The sequence below is a fragment of the Mirounga leonina genome, unplaced genomic scaffold (genome assembly GCF_011800145.1).
Source record: "Mirounga leonina isolate KUSES-001 unplaced genomic scaffold, KU_Mleo_1.0 Mir_125, whole genome shotgun sequence".
NCBI lineage: Eukaryota > Metazoa > Chordata > Mammalia > Carnivora > Phocidae > Mirounga > Mirounga leonina.
The window spans coordinates 69,646,908-69,661,876 of NW_023270305.1; the positions used below are offsets into that span (position 1 = coordinate 69,646,908).

At 39.8% G+C, this 14,969-nt stretch overlaps 1 protein-coding gene across 1 annotated transcript in view; it reads left to right on the plus strand.

Moving 5' to 3' along the window:
• VWA3B (von Willebrand factor A domain containing 3B) overlaps positions 1-14,969 on the plus strand; it is a 214,933-nt gene that overhangs the window by 181,629 nt on the left and 18,335 nt on the right. The window contains exon 23 of the mRNA XM_035001730.1: positions 11,375-11,486. Coding sequence (XP_034857621.1) covers positions 11,375-11,486 — 112 coding nt within the window. The remainder of the gene's footprint in view (positions 1-11,374; positions 11,487-14,969) is intronic.

Genomic DNA, 14,969 nt, shown 5'->3' on the forward strand with positions numbered 1-14,969 from the left:
CAGGAAAGGAAGTTGGCAGCAGAATACGAGGGACTTGGAATTCTCTCCTTGGATCACGGACTCATGCCTTTTGGAAATGGAAACCCAGGGAAGAATTTTCAGCAAGTGGAAGACATTAACAGATTTATATTTTGGCAGCATGATGAGGCCCAGTGTAGTAGAAGGGAAAGACCCAAACTGGGTGCAACACTCTGTTGAGCGGTTTTGAGTCCTTGAGCCAAGCCAGAACAGTGAGGAGGAAATAGAGAAAAGAGATACGAACTGGTAGAAAGTGAATGTGTGGGGTGAGCCAGAAGGCAAAGCTAAGGATACCCCAAAACTTTCTGTCTTGGACACGGGGGAAACAGACACTGTTAACCCTTCCGTATCACCTCTGCTCCTCAGTGACACAGATGTTCCCTGGCCAGCCCATCTAAACACCCTGTCATTCTCTAACCCCTGACCACATTTTTGTTTTCTTCACAGCACATTTCACTTGACATTATGTATGTGTTTATGATCTGTCTTCCCTACTATAATGAGGGTGGGACCTAGTCCGTTGTATGCTAGGTACTCCCAGCGTCTAGAATAGTGCTTGGTACCTTGTAGGTACCAATACTCATAAGTATTTGAACGAATAAATGAAAGAATGAACAAGAGGAAGAGGTATAATAAGAGGAAGACCATATTTTCAGGGAAAGGTAATTCACTTTAGGTCCTTTTGATTCCTATGTGTCCACGGGATATCCAAGTGAGAAAGGCCACATGTTTGGGGCTTAGGAGAGAAGTCTGAGTTAAGGAGAGAGTTTGGAGGTCATTTGAGGTGCTGAGAGAAGAAGAGACAGTGGAAGGGATGGAGACAGGAAAGTTAGAGGAGCAGGGGGTTCAGGGTAGAATGCATGATGCGAGAGCCCAGGGATAGGTGGGCAGAACCTTGGATCTGGAGTCACAGGCCTTAGTATGGTCTCACTGCGGCAAATTTCTAGCTCTGTGGCCTTACATAGGCCCCCTGAGCCTAGTTACCTCATCTTTAAAATAGAAAAAGCACCTACCTAAAGGTGGTTGTAAGATAATACACATAGTTTATGTAGGGCAGTGTGCAACGCTAAGGTCTCAACAGTAAATGCGCTCAACATGTATTACCCACTATTGCTATATCCATTGTTAAAGTTTTTACTGAGGAGTTTTGAAAAGTCACACAGAAGGATGTCTCCAAGACATTTGATTTGGCAAGAAGATCATTAGTGATCTTAGTGAGAATAATTTCAGTAGAATTGTGGGAGCAGAAGCCAGTTTGCAGTGGGTGGAAGAGTGGGTAGATCTGAAGAAAGTAAGTACAGGAAGTGAAGATTTGGTTTCAAGATCTTCATAGTGAAGGAAAGGAGAAAGAGATGGTGAGAAACTTCTCCAGAGTGAGAGAAGACATTTAGTGTGTGTAATGGTATTGATGGGTCCCCTGCTGCCCCCTTGTTGGTCAGGGACTAAGGTTTTCCTTCACTGCCCTGTCCCCACACAGGGTAGGCAAAGCCCCCACTGTCTGTTCCGGGAAGCGTCCATGTGCCCAGGACAGTTATCCACAGGTAATGAATTGTGTGTCAGGGTGGGGGGTACTCTTACTTGGTATCTTATCTTCAGAGTTCCTTCCACTCTTGGCATGGCCCTCAGCAATGGGATATTTTGTATATTATTTTCTTAAAATGATACTTCTCCTCACCATGTATGATGTATTATGAAATATTTTAATATTTAATTCTATTTCTGCCATGCCCCACTGGTTTGACTTCATGGCCCACTAACAGGTCTCGATCTCCTATTGTGAAAAATATTGGTTGGGACCAAAGCTCACGATTGCAAGGGCTTGTGAGAACCTGGGGTAAAAATTCATCACAGATGAAGGTCATTTTTACTGATTCATATATAAATATAGTCTGATTATAAATTCTTTTAGCAAAGGCCAAAGATTTTGATCAATGATTGTAAATTGAAGAGCAAGAAACCATCTCTTATTTATTAAGGTCCACTAGAGTTTATTGATAACATGTAGCAAAAGGTGATCAAAGTTTGTTAGGAATGGGGATCCAATTGGAAATGCCCACACACAGTCAGAAGGGAGTGGCCAGTGGTCACTTTGGTCCACTTGGTCCACACTAGGGTGTGTTATGGAGTCTGGATGTCTTTGGTTCTCTGATATGTAGTTACCCCACTGGTTCCTGAGTTTGGTACAGCTTTGTGATTTTTCTGTTGGTGAGGATCAGATGTGGGGAGAAGTGGCTGCATATGTTGGTGTTAAGCTAGCCTGTACCTTGCTTTTTCCACTCAGGCTTTGACAGTCTTTGCTGGCCCCAGGATCAAACCTGAGCGGAGAACCATCATCCCACCCGCTCTACCCACCATGGTCACATTCCGTGCTTGATTGAAGAATTGCTTACCCTATTTCCATAACCCACTAGTTTTGTGGTATCCCTAGAGACAGGTGCTTGGCTCACTGACCACATGATGAAAGGAAAAATCTGAAGTCTGAAATTTTAAATTCCCCTTGAAAACTCCCTCTGCTTACACCCCTCTTATTGCCATGATTGCAAATTTCACCATCATTGGCCAATCAGAGCTGTGCTATGGTGGAAATCACCACTGGGCATCTGAATTATAATTAACCTTCCATAGTTCTCCCTGGGAGCCTGGTCTAGGCAGCCCAGCCATGCTATCCTACAACATTTCCTTACTACATAAGGATTATTCTCCAGAGCAAATCCCTTAGGACCCAGGCCCAGAAAGACCCAACAGGCTCTCCACACTTATAACCTTGACTGCCTTGGAAAATTTGGAGACAGAAGATCTTGTGAAGCATCTGTAAGCAACCCTAAAAGAGGTCTTGGAAATTTATCTATACAGCTGGCCACACATGGTTATTTCTCCAAGTTGTGACTGGTAAAGAATGTGGAATCCACAATCTTTAGGGATGGTGCATTGAGTGCTCCACTCTGTGAGAAACTATCCAGAAGAAAGAGTGTTGGGGAAGATATAGGTGAGGCTGGGTGAGGTGGAACTGGGAGAATGAGAAAAGAAGAGAGACCATCTGGATTGGAAAACATTGTCGGGAAAACATGATTTTGACACTGTATAGGAGAAAGTTGGTTGGAAAGATTTAGAGAGAAATTTCTTTGAGCTGTATAAAATGGAGTCAGAATAAATAGAGTTATTATCTTTGCTCCCAAATAATAATTGGAACCGTTGTCATTCTTGCATTAATATTTCCTCTTTAAAGGGAGGAGGGAGGCCTCCCACCATAACCTCTACAACTAATCAGCCTTCCTCATTCCACTAGAAAAACTTGAGTCTGTTGTGCTGATACTCGAGTCTAGTAGGAAGACTGACTCTCTAGTGACTGTGAATTGTAACCAGAGTAACCAGCACAGAGATGTCTTGAAAAGTTTTCTTAAAGGCCCAGCATTTATTTTTATACTGTAGCCTTGAGTGAGATACATATTTGTATATAGTAGATTGCTGGTTGTGGTCCACACTCCAGGCAGTGAAATAAAAGCTGCTCCAGCATATGGCTTTTGTTCATCTCTGGAGTAGCAACATATGGATAACTGAATCAGTAGTATCTGAATTACAGCTTATGAGGCTGTGGTAATTTTTAGATTTAAATATTTAAAACATTTCGAATTTTTCTCTTTGATTTTTTTTTTTTCTGAAAGAACAATGAAGAAATATTCTCTGAGAAGATGTTACAAGTTTGCTCTTCACTTGGGAAATAATTTTATGCAGCATCTAATGCATATATATTAGGTTCTTTTGCCACCACCAAACAAAGAAGAAGGGGGGGAGGGGAGGTGGAGGAGAGGAAAAAAATTCATTTTTTTCCTGCAAAATCCCTTTGAGTTGCTATTGATTAACATTTATTGGAGTTTTTTTTTAAAAGATTTTATTTATTTATTTGAGAGAGAGAATGAGATAGAGAGAGCATGAGGCGGGGAGGGTCAGAGGGAGAAGCAGACTCCCTGCTGAGCAGGGAGCCTGATGTGGGACTCGATCCTGTGACTCCAGAATCATGACTTGAGCCGAAGGCAGTCATTTAACCAACAGCCACCCAGGTGACCAACATTTATTGGAGATTTTACTTTCAGAGTAGTTAACTCCATAACCCAGTACTGCACGGTATTGGGGATCAGAGGACTTTTTTGTGGTTCAGGGCTTCATCCTGTGATTAGTTTCCAATGCTTCCTAAGGAGCCACACACACTGCACAAACTGGCAGGAGTGTTAAAGCCAGGCAGCTCAGCCCATCAGTGATCTGCTCCGGAAGCAACCCTCAGGAGAGGGAAGTGAAAACTGCATCTCAGTTCTGGGGATATTTGTTTCTCATGGTGTGTTTTCTACAGTTACACTATTCTGTGAGGAAGAGGGAGAAAACAACTCCAGTAAAGCACTCTCCAACCCCACTTTGGATTTTTAAAGCAAGGCTAGGTGTCCAAGACTCTTCACAGGGGATAATAATTCTCTCTGCATGTCTGCCTGGCCATAGTGTTTCCCTTAAGCCTTGGTTTCATGTGCAGTATCTTTAGCGTCCCTGTGGGCCCCAGTGCTGACCTGCTGTGCTCCTGAGAGGTCTTGCAAGAGGGCTTAGCTTCCTCCTCAGAAGGGCAAAGCTGAGGCAGGAAATTCCCCTTAGAGCTTCACTCCTTCGGTGTGATGGTTTGCCTCATGTTAAAATGCAAATGCCCTGGGAAGGGAAGCACAAGAAACCCTCTGACTCATTTACTCAGGTTGTCACTGCATGGCCAAGAGGGGCTGGACAGGAGTTGGCCATTGTGATACACATTTTCCTATAAGGTCGCCTCATTCTCTTTCCAGAACCCATTTTTAAAAGGGATGCAGATCCTAGATATTCTCGGGGTAGAGGATACCCCTCTAACTCTAAATGAGGACAGAGATAGTGAAGGTCAACAAATGCTCCAGGCTGGCCCTGTCCTTTTCACCAAGGTTTTAAAGGGAGTTGAATTATTTACAGAGACAGTTTGTAAATGTTCTGGTCTTATATTTAGGTATCCTAGAGAGAGGAAAGGTCAAACCATACATGACACCGTATAAGTCTTACCTTGATTACAGTGGTCACAGACTTTAGTTGGTCTTAAAGACAAAACATGGACAGAGAAGCATGTTGGAGCTGCGGGGTGTCAGCAGTTCAATGATTTGGGGCAGAAAAAAATATTTTTCTTTTCTAGTTCTAGTCAAGTCGTAGAAATGCATGGAAAATTTTAAAGCATCAAACATTTAGTAACTTCACTGTCCCCACCAATGCAAACCTGAAAGCATGACCTCGAAATTAAATAATAAATGAAAGGAGGGTGGCACCATTTTGGATCCTGTTCTACATCACCTGGTAATTGAATCTGACAAGGAAATGAATTGGATTCTCTGAATTTTGGAAACAAGGCAAAATCAAATTACCCAGTGGACAACATCCCCACTGCCAGTATCACTGCCCATCTGACTTCCCCACGGTGACTGGCATGCAACTATTCTCATGCACCTAAACCTAGAGATATGTTGCCTTATTTATTGTTTTTGTTTTGTTTTCACCCTATACCCTTTCTGACTCTCATCCTCCATAGATTTCTTTGCAAAATAAGTAAGTCAGAGGACAAATAACATATGATTTCACTCATATGTGGAATTTAAGAGACAAAACAGATGAACATAAGGGAAGGGAAGGAAAAATAAAATAAGATGAAAATTGAGAGGGAGGCAAACCATAAGAGATACTGAAGTCTAGGAAATAAATTGAGGGTTGCTGGAGGGGGTGTGAGGGAAGGGATAATTGGGTGATGGGCATTAAGGAGGGCACCTGACGTAATGAATACTGGGTGTTATATGCAACTGATGAATCACTAAATTCTGCTTCTGAAACTAATAAAAGAGGGAAAAATGCCCCCAAAACTCAATGACCTGTTTGTATTGTAGGTGTACATAGGTGAAGGCATGCCAGGAAAAGAACAGGACTGTACAGTGTCTTTAAAGTCTTTGGCAAGATTCAAAAACTGTGGCATATCGTCTTTCTAGAAAGGTGCTGTCAACATTGTGGCGGAAGAGATGGTGTGTCTAGCTGCCCTTATTGATATCCTCCAGCCTGGCAAACCAATGCTCTATTTCTGTGAGCAATGGAATGAACCATTGTACTAAAGCTGGCCCCATAGGTTTGTTTTCCCATGGCTACTCTACTTAATTTGTGGTGTAGCTGAATTGATTTGCAGTGATTTGAATGAATCATTGGGTGTACAGTGAATAGTTCTTTCCATAAAGCTACATGTTGTGGAAACAGAAAGGAATTATTGCCAATAGTAGTAACAGTTGGACACAAAAGCAGAGTAAATGTGTTATGTATACAAAGCTCTTTAGTACTGTAATGGTCCTATCAGGTGAACCCATAAGTGTATGAGTGATTTGAAGATAGTTGATACTTTTCAGCCACTTAGAAAGGCATTTTCTTAGGTGGCGTTTTCAGTGTGTGACAAATGAACATCATAGTACTCTGTGTTGCTACTGCTCATTGTTGTTGCCCATGCAGGGAAGGTCTTCACAGAGTGAATGGTGGTTCTATATTAGATGAATGGGGAAGTGAGTGACAACTCTAGAGAAAAAAAGAGCTCTCTGATGATTTCGGGCCTTTGACTTCACAGATTTGTACCTATGAAAATGTAGAAAGAATTTTTATCAGTTAGCTTCTGGCTAGGATATTGAGAAAATAAATATTTGGAACCTAGAGATAAAGGGGGCTAGTTAAATGCTGTGATTCTACTCATTTAGAATTTTTAAAGGAATTTTAAATATGTCTAGGCATAGATTCTAGTAAGTGGCTTGTCTGTTATATTGATGAACTCTGAAGGGGAGGTTGCCTTTCTGGGATCAACGTGGACATCTTTTTGGAAATCAGGGTGTTATCCATCTGGAAGTGGAGAGGCTGTCTGGTGACCTCCGTGGTTGTTTGGTCTGTGAGATGGACACTGGTGTGAAGCAAGGTGGCTTTGTAAGTTAAACTGTATGTAGAGGTGAGGTTTTTGCAACAGCTGATTTAACTTGGCATGTCCAGATTCTAAATTTTATCAGTGATGAAAATACTTTACATGGAGTCTTCCACTGAGGAAATGATTGTAGGAAACTGCGGTGTGGGCATCTCTATTATGATGATATTATGATAGAATATTGTGCTACTCATATTCACGGTTCTGGTTGTTGCAATCCCCTTATGTTATAAAAACTGCAAACAAAAATATCATGCTAGTGTCCCTGTCTTTGTATACACACAGTCTGACAGTTTCTCCAGTAATACAGACAAAGGTCTAGTAAGGCCTAGATTCTTCTGGACAGAAATATGGAATTAGAAGATGTTAAAGTCATTTAGTTTGTACCATCTCTTTGCTTATGCAGAAATTGAGGCCCAAAAAGTTGAAAGATTACCCAAAGTCACACAGCCAGCTGGGCAGCAGTTGGTTCTATTTCTCCTGTCTCATGGTCCAGTCTTGACCCTTTGAGGCCAATTCACACTGCAGTAGGTCATTCTGAAGCTCCTGTGGGAAGGGACTATTTAGGTTTCTCCTCTAGCTGAAATCCCAGGAACAAACAGGTAATAGTTACCATCCACCAGTAATGTTGGGTCATTCTCTTTGACATAATAACTGCATCAGTAAAAATAGAAATTACGTGAGGATGGACTCCAGCAAAATCCATTGAAAATGGAGCATCATAAACAGAAGGGTGGTATTCAGCTTACATTTTGTATCAAAGGCTGCATAGTCTTGTTAATATCCCACAGTTCCTTCAAGAGACCTTAAACCTTTGGTTCAGTATTTCTTCACTTCTGAGGCCCATGGTTCTGTTTTCCTCTCCCCTGAAATAAACCATACTCCCACATCTTTTGGTGAACCTAAAAAGCATCTCTAAACAGATCCAAATGATAGATGGCTGCAACAGAATCCATTAACATCAGGGCACCAGGGAAATGAGCCCAAACTGTACTGAACACAAATAATGACCCTAGAGCAAATGTGTTCAGACTATCTGAGGTTATTTAAATGTTTACAGTCAATTGTTTCATAAATTAGAGACTTCCTTAACTGAAGGCCTGTTATGGACTCATAAAATATGCATTGAATACTTTATTTGAGATACAGCTATAACATTGCAAAAAAGTAACATCAAAAAGCATGTGGAAGCACTTTATATTCACTTTGTATCATGGAAGAGAGGGGCATTTGATGGTCTGTGAAAAGAAGAAGCTGGAGGGGTGACTGGGTGACTCAGTCGGTTAAGTGTCTGCCTTCAGCTCAGGTCATGGTCCCAGAGTCCTGGGATCGAGCCCCACGTTGGGCTTTCTGCTCAGTGGGGAGCCTCCCTCTCCCTCTGCCTCTCCCTGCTGCTTCCCCTGCTTGTGCTCTCTCTCTGTGTCAAATAAAATTAAATAAATCTTAAAAAAAAAAATCTAAAAAAAAAAAGAAGCTGGAGAATGATGTCATGGGGGCACTCTGATGAGGATGGAGGACGAATTTCATTGAGAAACTCAACAATAAGTTAATGATCAGGAAGTTCTTTTAAAAAATGAAAAAAAAATCTAAGGAAAAATCTCTAATTTCCACAATGTAGTGATTTGAAAAAAAAGACCTGATTTTCATACTGTAAAATTTACCTACTTCAATTCAGTGATTTTTAGTAAAACTGACAGAGCTGTCAACCACCACCAAAATCCAGTTTCAGAACATTTCCATCACCCCAGAAAGATCCCTCATGCCCATTTGCCGTCAATCTCTATTTGCATCCCCAGCCCCAGGTAACTACTAATTTCTGTCTATAAATTTGCCTTTTCTGTACATTTCATATATAAGTGGCTGAATAATATTTCATTGTATGGTTATGTGACATTTAGTTTATCTATTTCCCTAGTTAATGGACATTTGGATTATTTCCACTTTTTCATTATTGTGAATAATGCTGATATGAATACATAAAAGTCTCTGTGTGATATAAGTTTTCCTTTCTCTTGGCTAGATATCTAATAGTAGTACTTCTGGGACATATGGTAAGTTTATGTTTAATTTTTAAAGAAATTGTAGAAGTTTTTCCCAAATTGTTGAAAATCAACTGACCATAAGTGTAGAGATTTGTTTCCAGACTCTCAATACTGTTCCATTGATCATATGACTATCCTTATGTCAGTACTGCACTTTCTTGATAACAAGTTTTGAGATCAAGAAGTATAAATCCTACAAATTGTTCTTTTTCCACATTGTTTTGGCACTTTTAATTTCAGTATCTTAGTTTCTACAAAAAACCCACAAAACAAAAAACTTATTGAGATTTTGATATGAATTATATTGTATCTATAGATCTGTTTGGGGAAAATGGCTGTATTAACAATATCAAGGTTTCAAATCCATTAACATGGTATGTCACTCATTAGATCCTTAGTTTATTTTAGCAGAGTTTTATAGTTTTCAGTGTATAGGTCTTTCACTTACTTTGATAAATTTATTCCTAAATATTCTATTCTTTTTGATGCTGTTATAAATGGAATTCTTTTCTTAACTTTATTTTCAGATTGTTCATAGCTGGTACATAGAAATACAGTGGGTTTTTTTTTTTTTTTTTTGTATATTTGTCTTGTATCATGACACCCTGTTGAACTTGTTAATTAATTCTAGTAGTTGTTGGGTGGATTCCTTAGAGTTTTCCACATAGAAGATCATATCATTCATAAATAAAGACGGTTTTATTTATTCCTTTCCAATCTGGGTGCCTTTATTTTTTTCTTGCCAGATTGCACTGGCTGGAACCTCACGTACAATGTATAGGAGTGGCAGAGTACCTTTTCTTGTTTCTGATCTTAAGGGGAAGTCATTCAGTCTTTCACCATTAAGGATCATATTTGATGTAGGCTTTTCCAAGTTGAGGAAGTTCCCTTCTATTCCTAGTTTGTTGAGAGTCTTTATCATGAAAGGGTGTTGGATTTTGTCAAGTGCTCTTTCTCCATGCTTTAAAATAATATAGTAAATTAACCTTTGTTCTAGTAATATGGTATATCACATTGATTTGTGGATGTTAAATCAGCTTTGCATTCCTGGGATACTTGGTTGTTGTGTACAACCCTTCTTGTATGTTGCTGGATTTATTTGCAAACATATTTTTGCATCGATATTCATGAGGAATATAGGTCTGTACTTTCCTTTTCTTGTATCGTTCTCTGGTTTGGTATTGGGGTAATACTTGACCTTTCCTTCTCTATCCAGTGATCTTCCCAGTAATTTCTGGTTTCCTGGGGTTCCTCTTCCAGCATTGGTCCTCACATTTATTGGGAATTAAAAATAATGACTGTTCCAGATGATGTAATGGAGGCTTTGGGATTTTAGGGGGCCTGGAGGGTGGCAGGGATTGGGTCTTTCTATTAATGATCAGTTCAACAAGCATAGAAAATAGGATTTTAGAGTTAGACTCTACAAATCAAGATGATGCTACCATTTTCTTCATGTAGTAGACACAACGTGACATTCACTTCAAGCCTTGACTCATATGGTACCATTTGGAAATTACAGTGTGGTCCTTTCCTTTGCTTTTTCTGAAATTGCCTGGGGGTAAAATCTTTCCAGGGAGATTATAACTGAGCTGGGCTTTGGACAGATTATTTGAACAGGAAGGACCTTGCTCATTTTTAAAAATCGTTTTCCTCTGTGTTCTTCAGATTGGATCATTTCTGTTGATTTGTTTTCAAGTTTCTTTCTTCTGTCATATCATTTCTGTTATTGAGCCCTTCCAGATACTGTGTTTTTTACTTCTAAGATTTTCATTTTTTTTCATTTCTCTGCTGAAAACAAGTACTTTACCATTCATTTCAAAAGTATTCAACCACATGGACCTTGTTTATAATTGTTGACTTAAAGTCTTTATCTGATTATTCCAACACCTGGGTCATCTCAGTATTGTGATCTATTGATTGCCTTTTAACTTGAGAATTGGTCATATTTGCTTGCTTTTTAAAAGTATGTTGTATTTTGGATTGTATACTGGATATATTGAGTATTATATTTTAAGACCCTGGATCCTATTTAAATTCTCTGGAAAAGGTTCACTTTTTTTGTGTGTTTTAACGAAACTTGATTAGGTTTAGACTGCAAATTCTGTCTCATTTTTTATGGTCATTGGTTCCCATATATCAGTTCATATATTGGTTTAAAAAGCCTATTCCTAATAACATAGCAAGTATTTCAGAGTGATTGTCAAAGTATATGGATGATCTATAATTTTTGATAGTGCAATTCTCAGTAGAGAATCCCAAGCTACACTGTATCTGTGATTTTCACTGTGTTGATTTTTTAAATCAATTATTAATGTTTTATATTTTTTAGCAACAGAAACCTCAAGGAAATCCAACAAAGAAAACCAAATCAAAAAAATTGGATCCCCTCAAAGGCCAGAAAGTTATTGCAAGATGTGATGAAAATGGCTTTTACTTTCCAGGTAGATATTTTATTTTGTAAGATTCCTATGTAAAATAATATATCAGGGACCTGAGGTTCTCAAACTGTGCTTTCCCCAGAACACTGACAATTCATGAGCTGTATTAAGGTATTCCACTTCTAAAATGAACTGATGGTGGGGTTTCTACCTATGTTTATGAGGGGAAATGGGCAGAAAATGTATTTATTTTAATCTTTCATTTGTTTAGTAAAAAATTTTTACTATATGTCTACTATCTTCTATGAATGTAATACTCCTAAAGCGCTGGTCTAGTGTAGACCAGCAGATGAAAATTCTTGTCTTTGTGGAACTTAACATTCTAGTGAGGGAGACAGACAAGCAAGCAAATACATACACTATGTAGTGCGTCAGACACAGTGTTGTAGAGAAAAATCAAGCTACAAAGGGAATTGAGAGTGTCAAGGTAAAGTCTGCAATTTTAAATATGGTGGCCAATGAAGAACTTCTTGGGAAGGCGTTGTGTGAATAAGACTTAAAGGAGAAGGAGCAAGCCATGAAATTATCTGGGGGAAGAGAGTTCTTCTTTTTCTTCTTTTTTTTTTAAAGATTCATTTATTTTGAGAGAGAATGTGAGCACGAGTCGGGGGGCTGCAGAACAAGAGGGAGAGAGAGACTCCTCAAGCAGACTCCCTGCTGATCACAGAGCCCAACATGGGGCTTGTTGTGGGGCTTAATCCCAGGACCCTGAGATCATGACCCGAGCTGAAATCAAGAGTTGGATGCTTAACTTACTGAGCCACCCAGGCGTCCCTGGGGGAAGAGTTCTAAGCAGAGGGAACAGCAGTACAGAGTCCGGAGGCTGGAGTACATATGGCATGTTGGTAGAAGAGGCCAGTGCGGTTGGACCCGAGAGCTTTTCCCAAAAGTTTGTGGGACATGTGATCCTGAAGGAACCAGCCAGGTACAGTTCAAGTGAGAACTTTGTGGACAGTGAAAATAATATGTATCTAGAGGTGGAGACAAACATTTTCTATCTGGAGAAATAAAATAGATTATGGCTGGAACCTAGAAGGCAAAGAAAAGGTAGAAAATAATAAAGGTCTTCAGAGAGGGAAGTATGGGGCCATTTATAAAAGGTCATGTTAAGAAGTTTGGACTTTATTGGGGAGCTACATGGAAAGCAGGGAAAAACATAATCACCCTTGAAGTTCACAGAAGCTCTCTTCCCCTGTTGTGTGAAGAGTGGATACAGAGGGCGCCTGGGTGGCTCAGATGGTTAAGCGTCTGCCTTCGGCTCGGGTCATGATCCCAGCGTCCTGGGATCGAGTCCCGCATCGGGCTCCCTGCTCCTTGGGAGCCTGCTTCTCCCTCTGCCTCTCTCTCTCTCTCTCTCTGTCTCTCATGAATAAATAAAATCTTTAAAAAAAAAAAAAGTGGATACAGAGTGGGTTGGAATGTCCCTCAGGTCCCTGGCTTGGGCCATATGGTAGTGGTACGTGCAGGAGATGTTGGTATGCACAGGAAGATAATGATGTGTCTGGGGCATGATGAATTGTAGGTACACTATTAGGTGTTGATATCTCAAAAATCTCTGTCTCCAAACAGGTTTCCTCTTGTGACTCTAGACCCCTATCTCTAATTGCTTCCAATTGCTGAAGTTGTCAGAAAAGCAATTGGAGATAAGGGTCTAGAGTCTCAGGAGGAAATCTGTCTGGAGATAGAGATTTTTGAGACATCAACACGTAAGTGTCATTGATATGGGAAAGGCCTGTAGGGAAAAGAGAGCTTAGGGAGAGAGCCCTGAGGAAGATCCGTGGGGCAGAAAGATGATACTGTAGAAACACAGCCAGTCTTGCATGAGCATTATCTGTCAATCACCAGTTAAAAGAATCATTCTTTATTAATTAAATTTCATTGAATCTTTTTAAGTGGGGAAAAATACTTCAGCAGGAGTTTTGGGTTGTAGCAGGCATATGTGGAGAACTGAGAGCTAGGACATTTTCTTTGAAATTCACTAGATGTGCTTTGGAGCTGACTGGATGAGAGTAATTAAATATGGATTGGAGCATTTGAGATGAGCTCATAGGCCAAGGCACAAAACTCTTCTTTGTAAGAGTAGGGCCCAAAAACCTTCCCTTTCTCTGGGACGCAGATTTGCTGGGTGGTGATTATGGCGGCGGGGGGTGGGGGTGCCTCTGCTTGATTTTCTGAACTGGAGCCCCAGAGAGGGGTCTGAGGCTAATTCGGCAGTTGAATGGAAATGCAGGAAAGGACTGGCTTCCAAATGGCTGCATTAGGGCTTGGGATCAGTTCGCTGGCCAGGGTCCTGGAGAAAAGTAGAACAACTCAAACTTTTCCTCCTCACCATTCTCGTGTGATAAGAAATGCCAAAGACCTACTGCTGCCAGTCTGGGGAAGTCGAGAAAGCAGGTGACACCATGGCTGCATGCAATTCCTGAGATCATGTCAGCAATCATTATTGCCCTGTTTTTTGTTTTGTTTTTTTTTTTCCTTTAAATATGCAATTAGAGGCAGAGAGTGCATGCCACCAACAGTTCAGATCTGGCTATTTGAGAATTTTTAATTTGTGGCTGTGATTAAACTCAAATAAGTCTGTGTGGAGGGAATACACATTTGAATTTAGTCATATAATCAGTAATTTGGATGAGTGGCTAGTTAGTAAATACTGACTCAGGCAAATTAAATGATCATGTCTGTGTTCCTGGATGTACTTCATTTCTGTTCCCTCTTCCCCCCTGAAGTCAGTGAATCTTTAATTGGGAACAACCCAACTCATAGAGTTATTTTTTTATAAAAAATAATTTCAAACTTACAGAAAAGTTACAAGAATAATAGAACTTTTGTATACACTTTACCCAGCTTTGCCAATGATTAGCTTTTGTCATGTTTATTTTACCACATTTATAATTTTATTTTATTCTCTTTCTCTCTACTCAACTCCACACATACACATTATTTTTTCTGAACTATTTGAGATTAGGTAACATCATTATGCCTCTTTATTCCTTAATGCATCAGTGTATATTTCTCAAGAACAAGGGTATTCTCTTAACATAATCATAATAAAGTTATAAGATCCAGGAAATTTAACATTATTATACTACTTTTTACCTGTATATTTCAATTTTGTTAATTGTCTCAATTATGGCTTTATATTTTTTATCTCTAGAATAGGTCAAGTCCAGAATCATGTTAACATTGGGTTAACATGTCTCCTTAGTCTTCTTTAATCTAGAATTATTCTCTAGCCTTTCCTATCATTTCTCATGATACTGATGTTATTTAAGAGTAAGATCAAATTACCTTATAGAATGTTCCTTGGTTAGCTTAGGCTCAGAGTGTGCATTCCTGGACAGCTTGCTACCTAAGTGATGGCATAATGTCATGTCCCTCTCAAGATATCCCATCCAGAGGCACATGATGTCCATCGGCCTCATTAGTGACACTACTTGAGATCACCTGGTTACTATGCATTACTGTTTTCTCCCTTGTGAAAAAGAA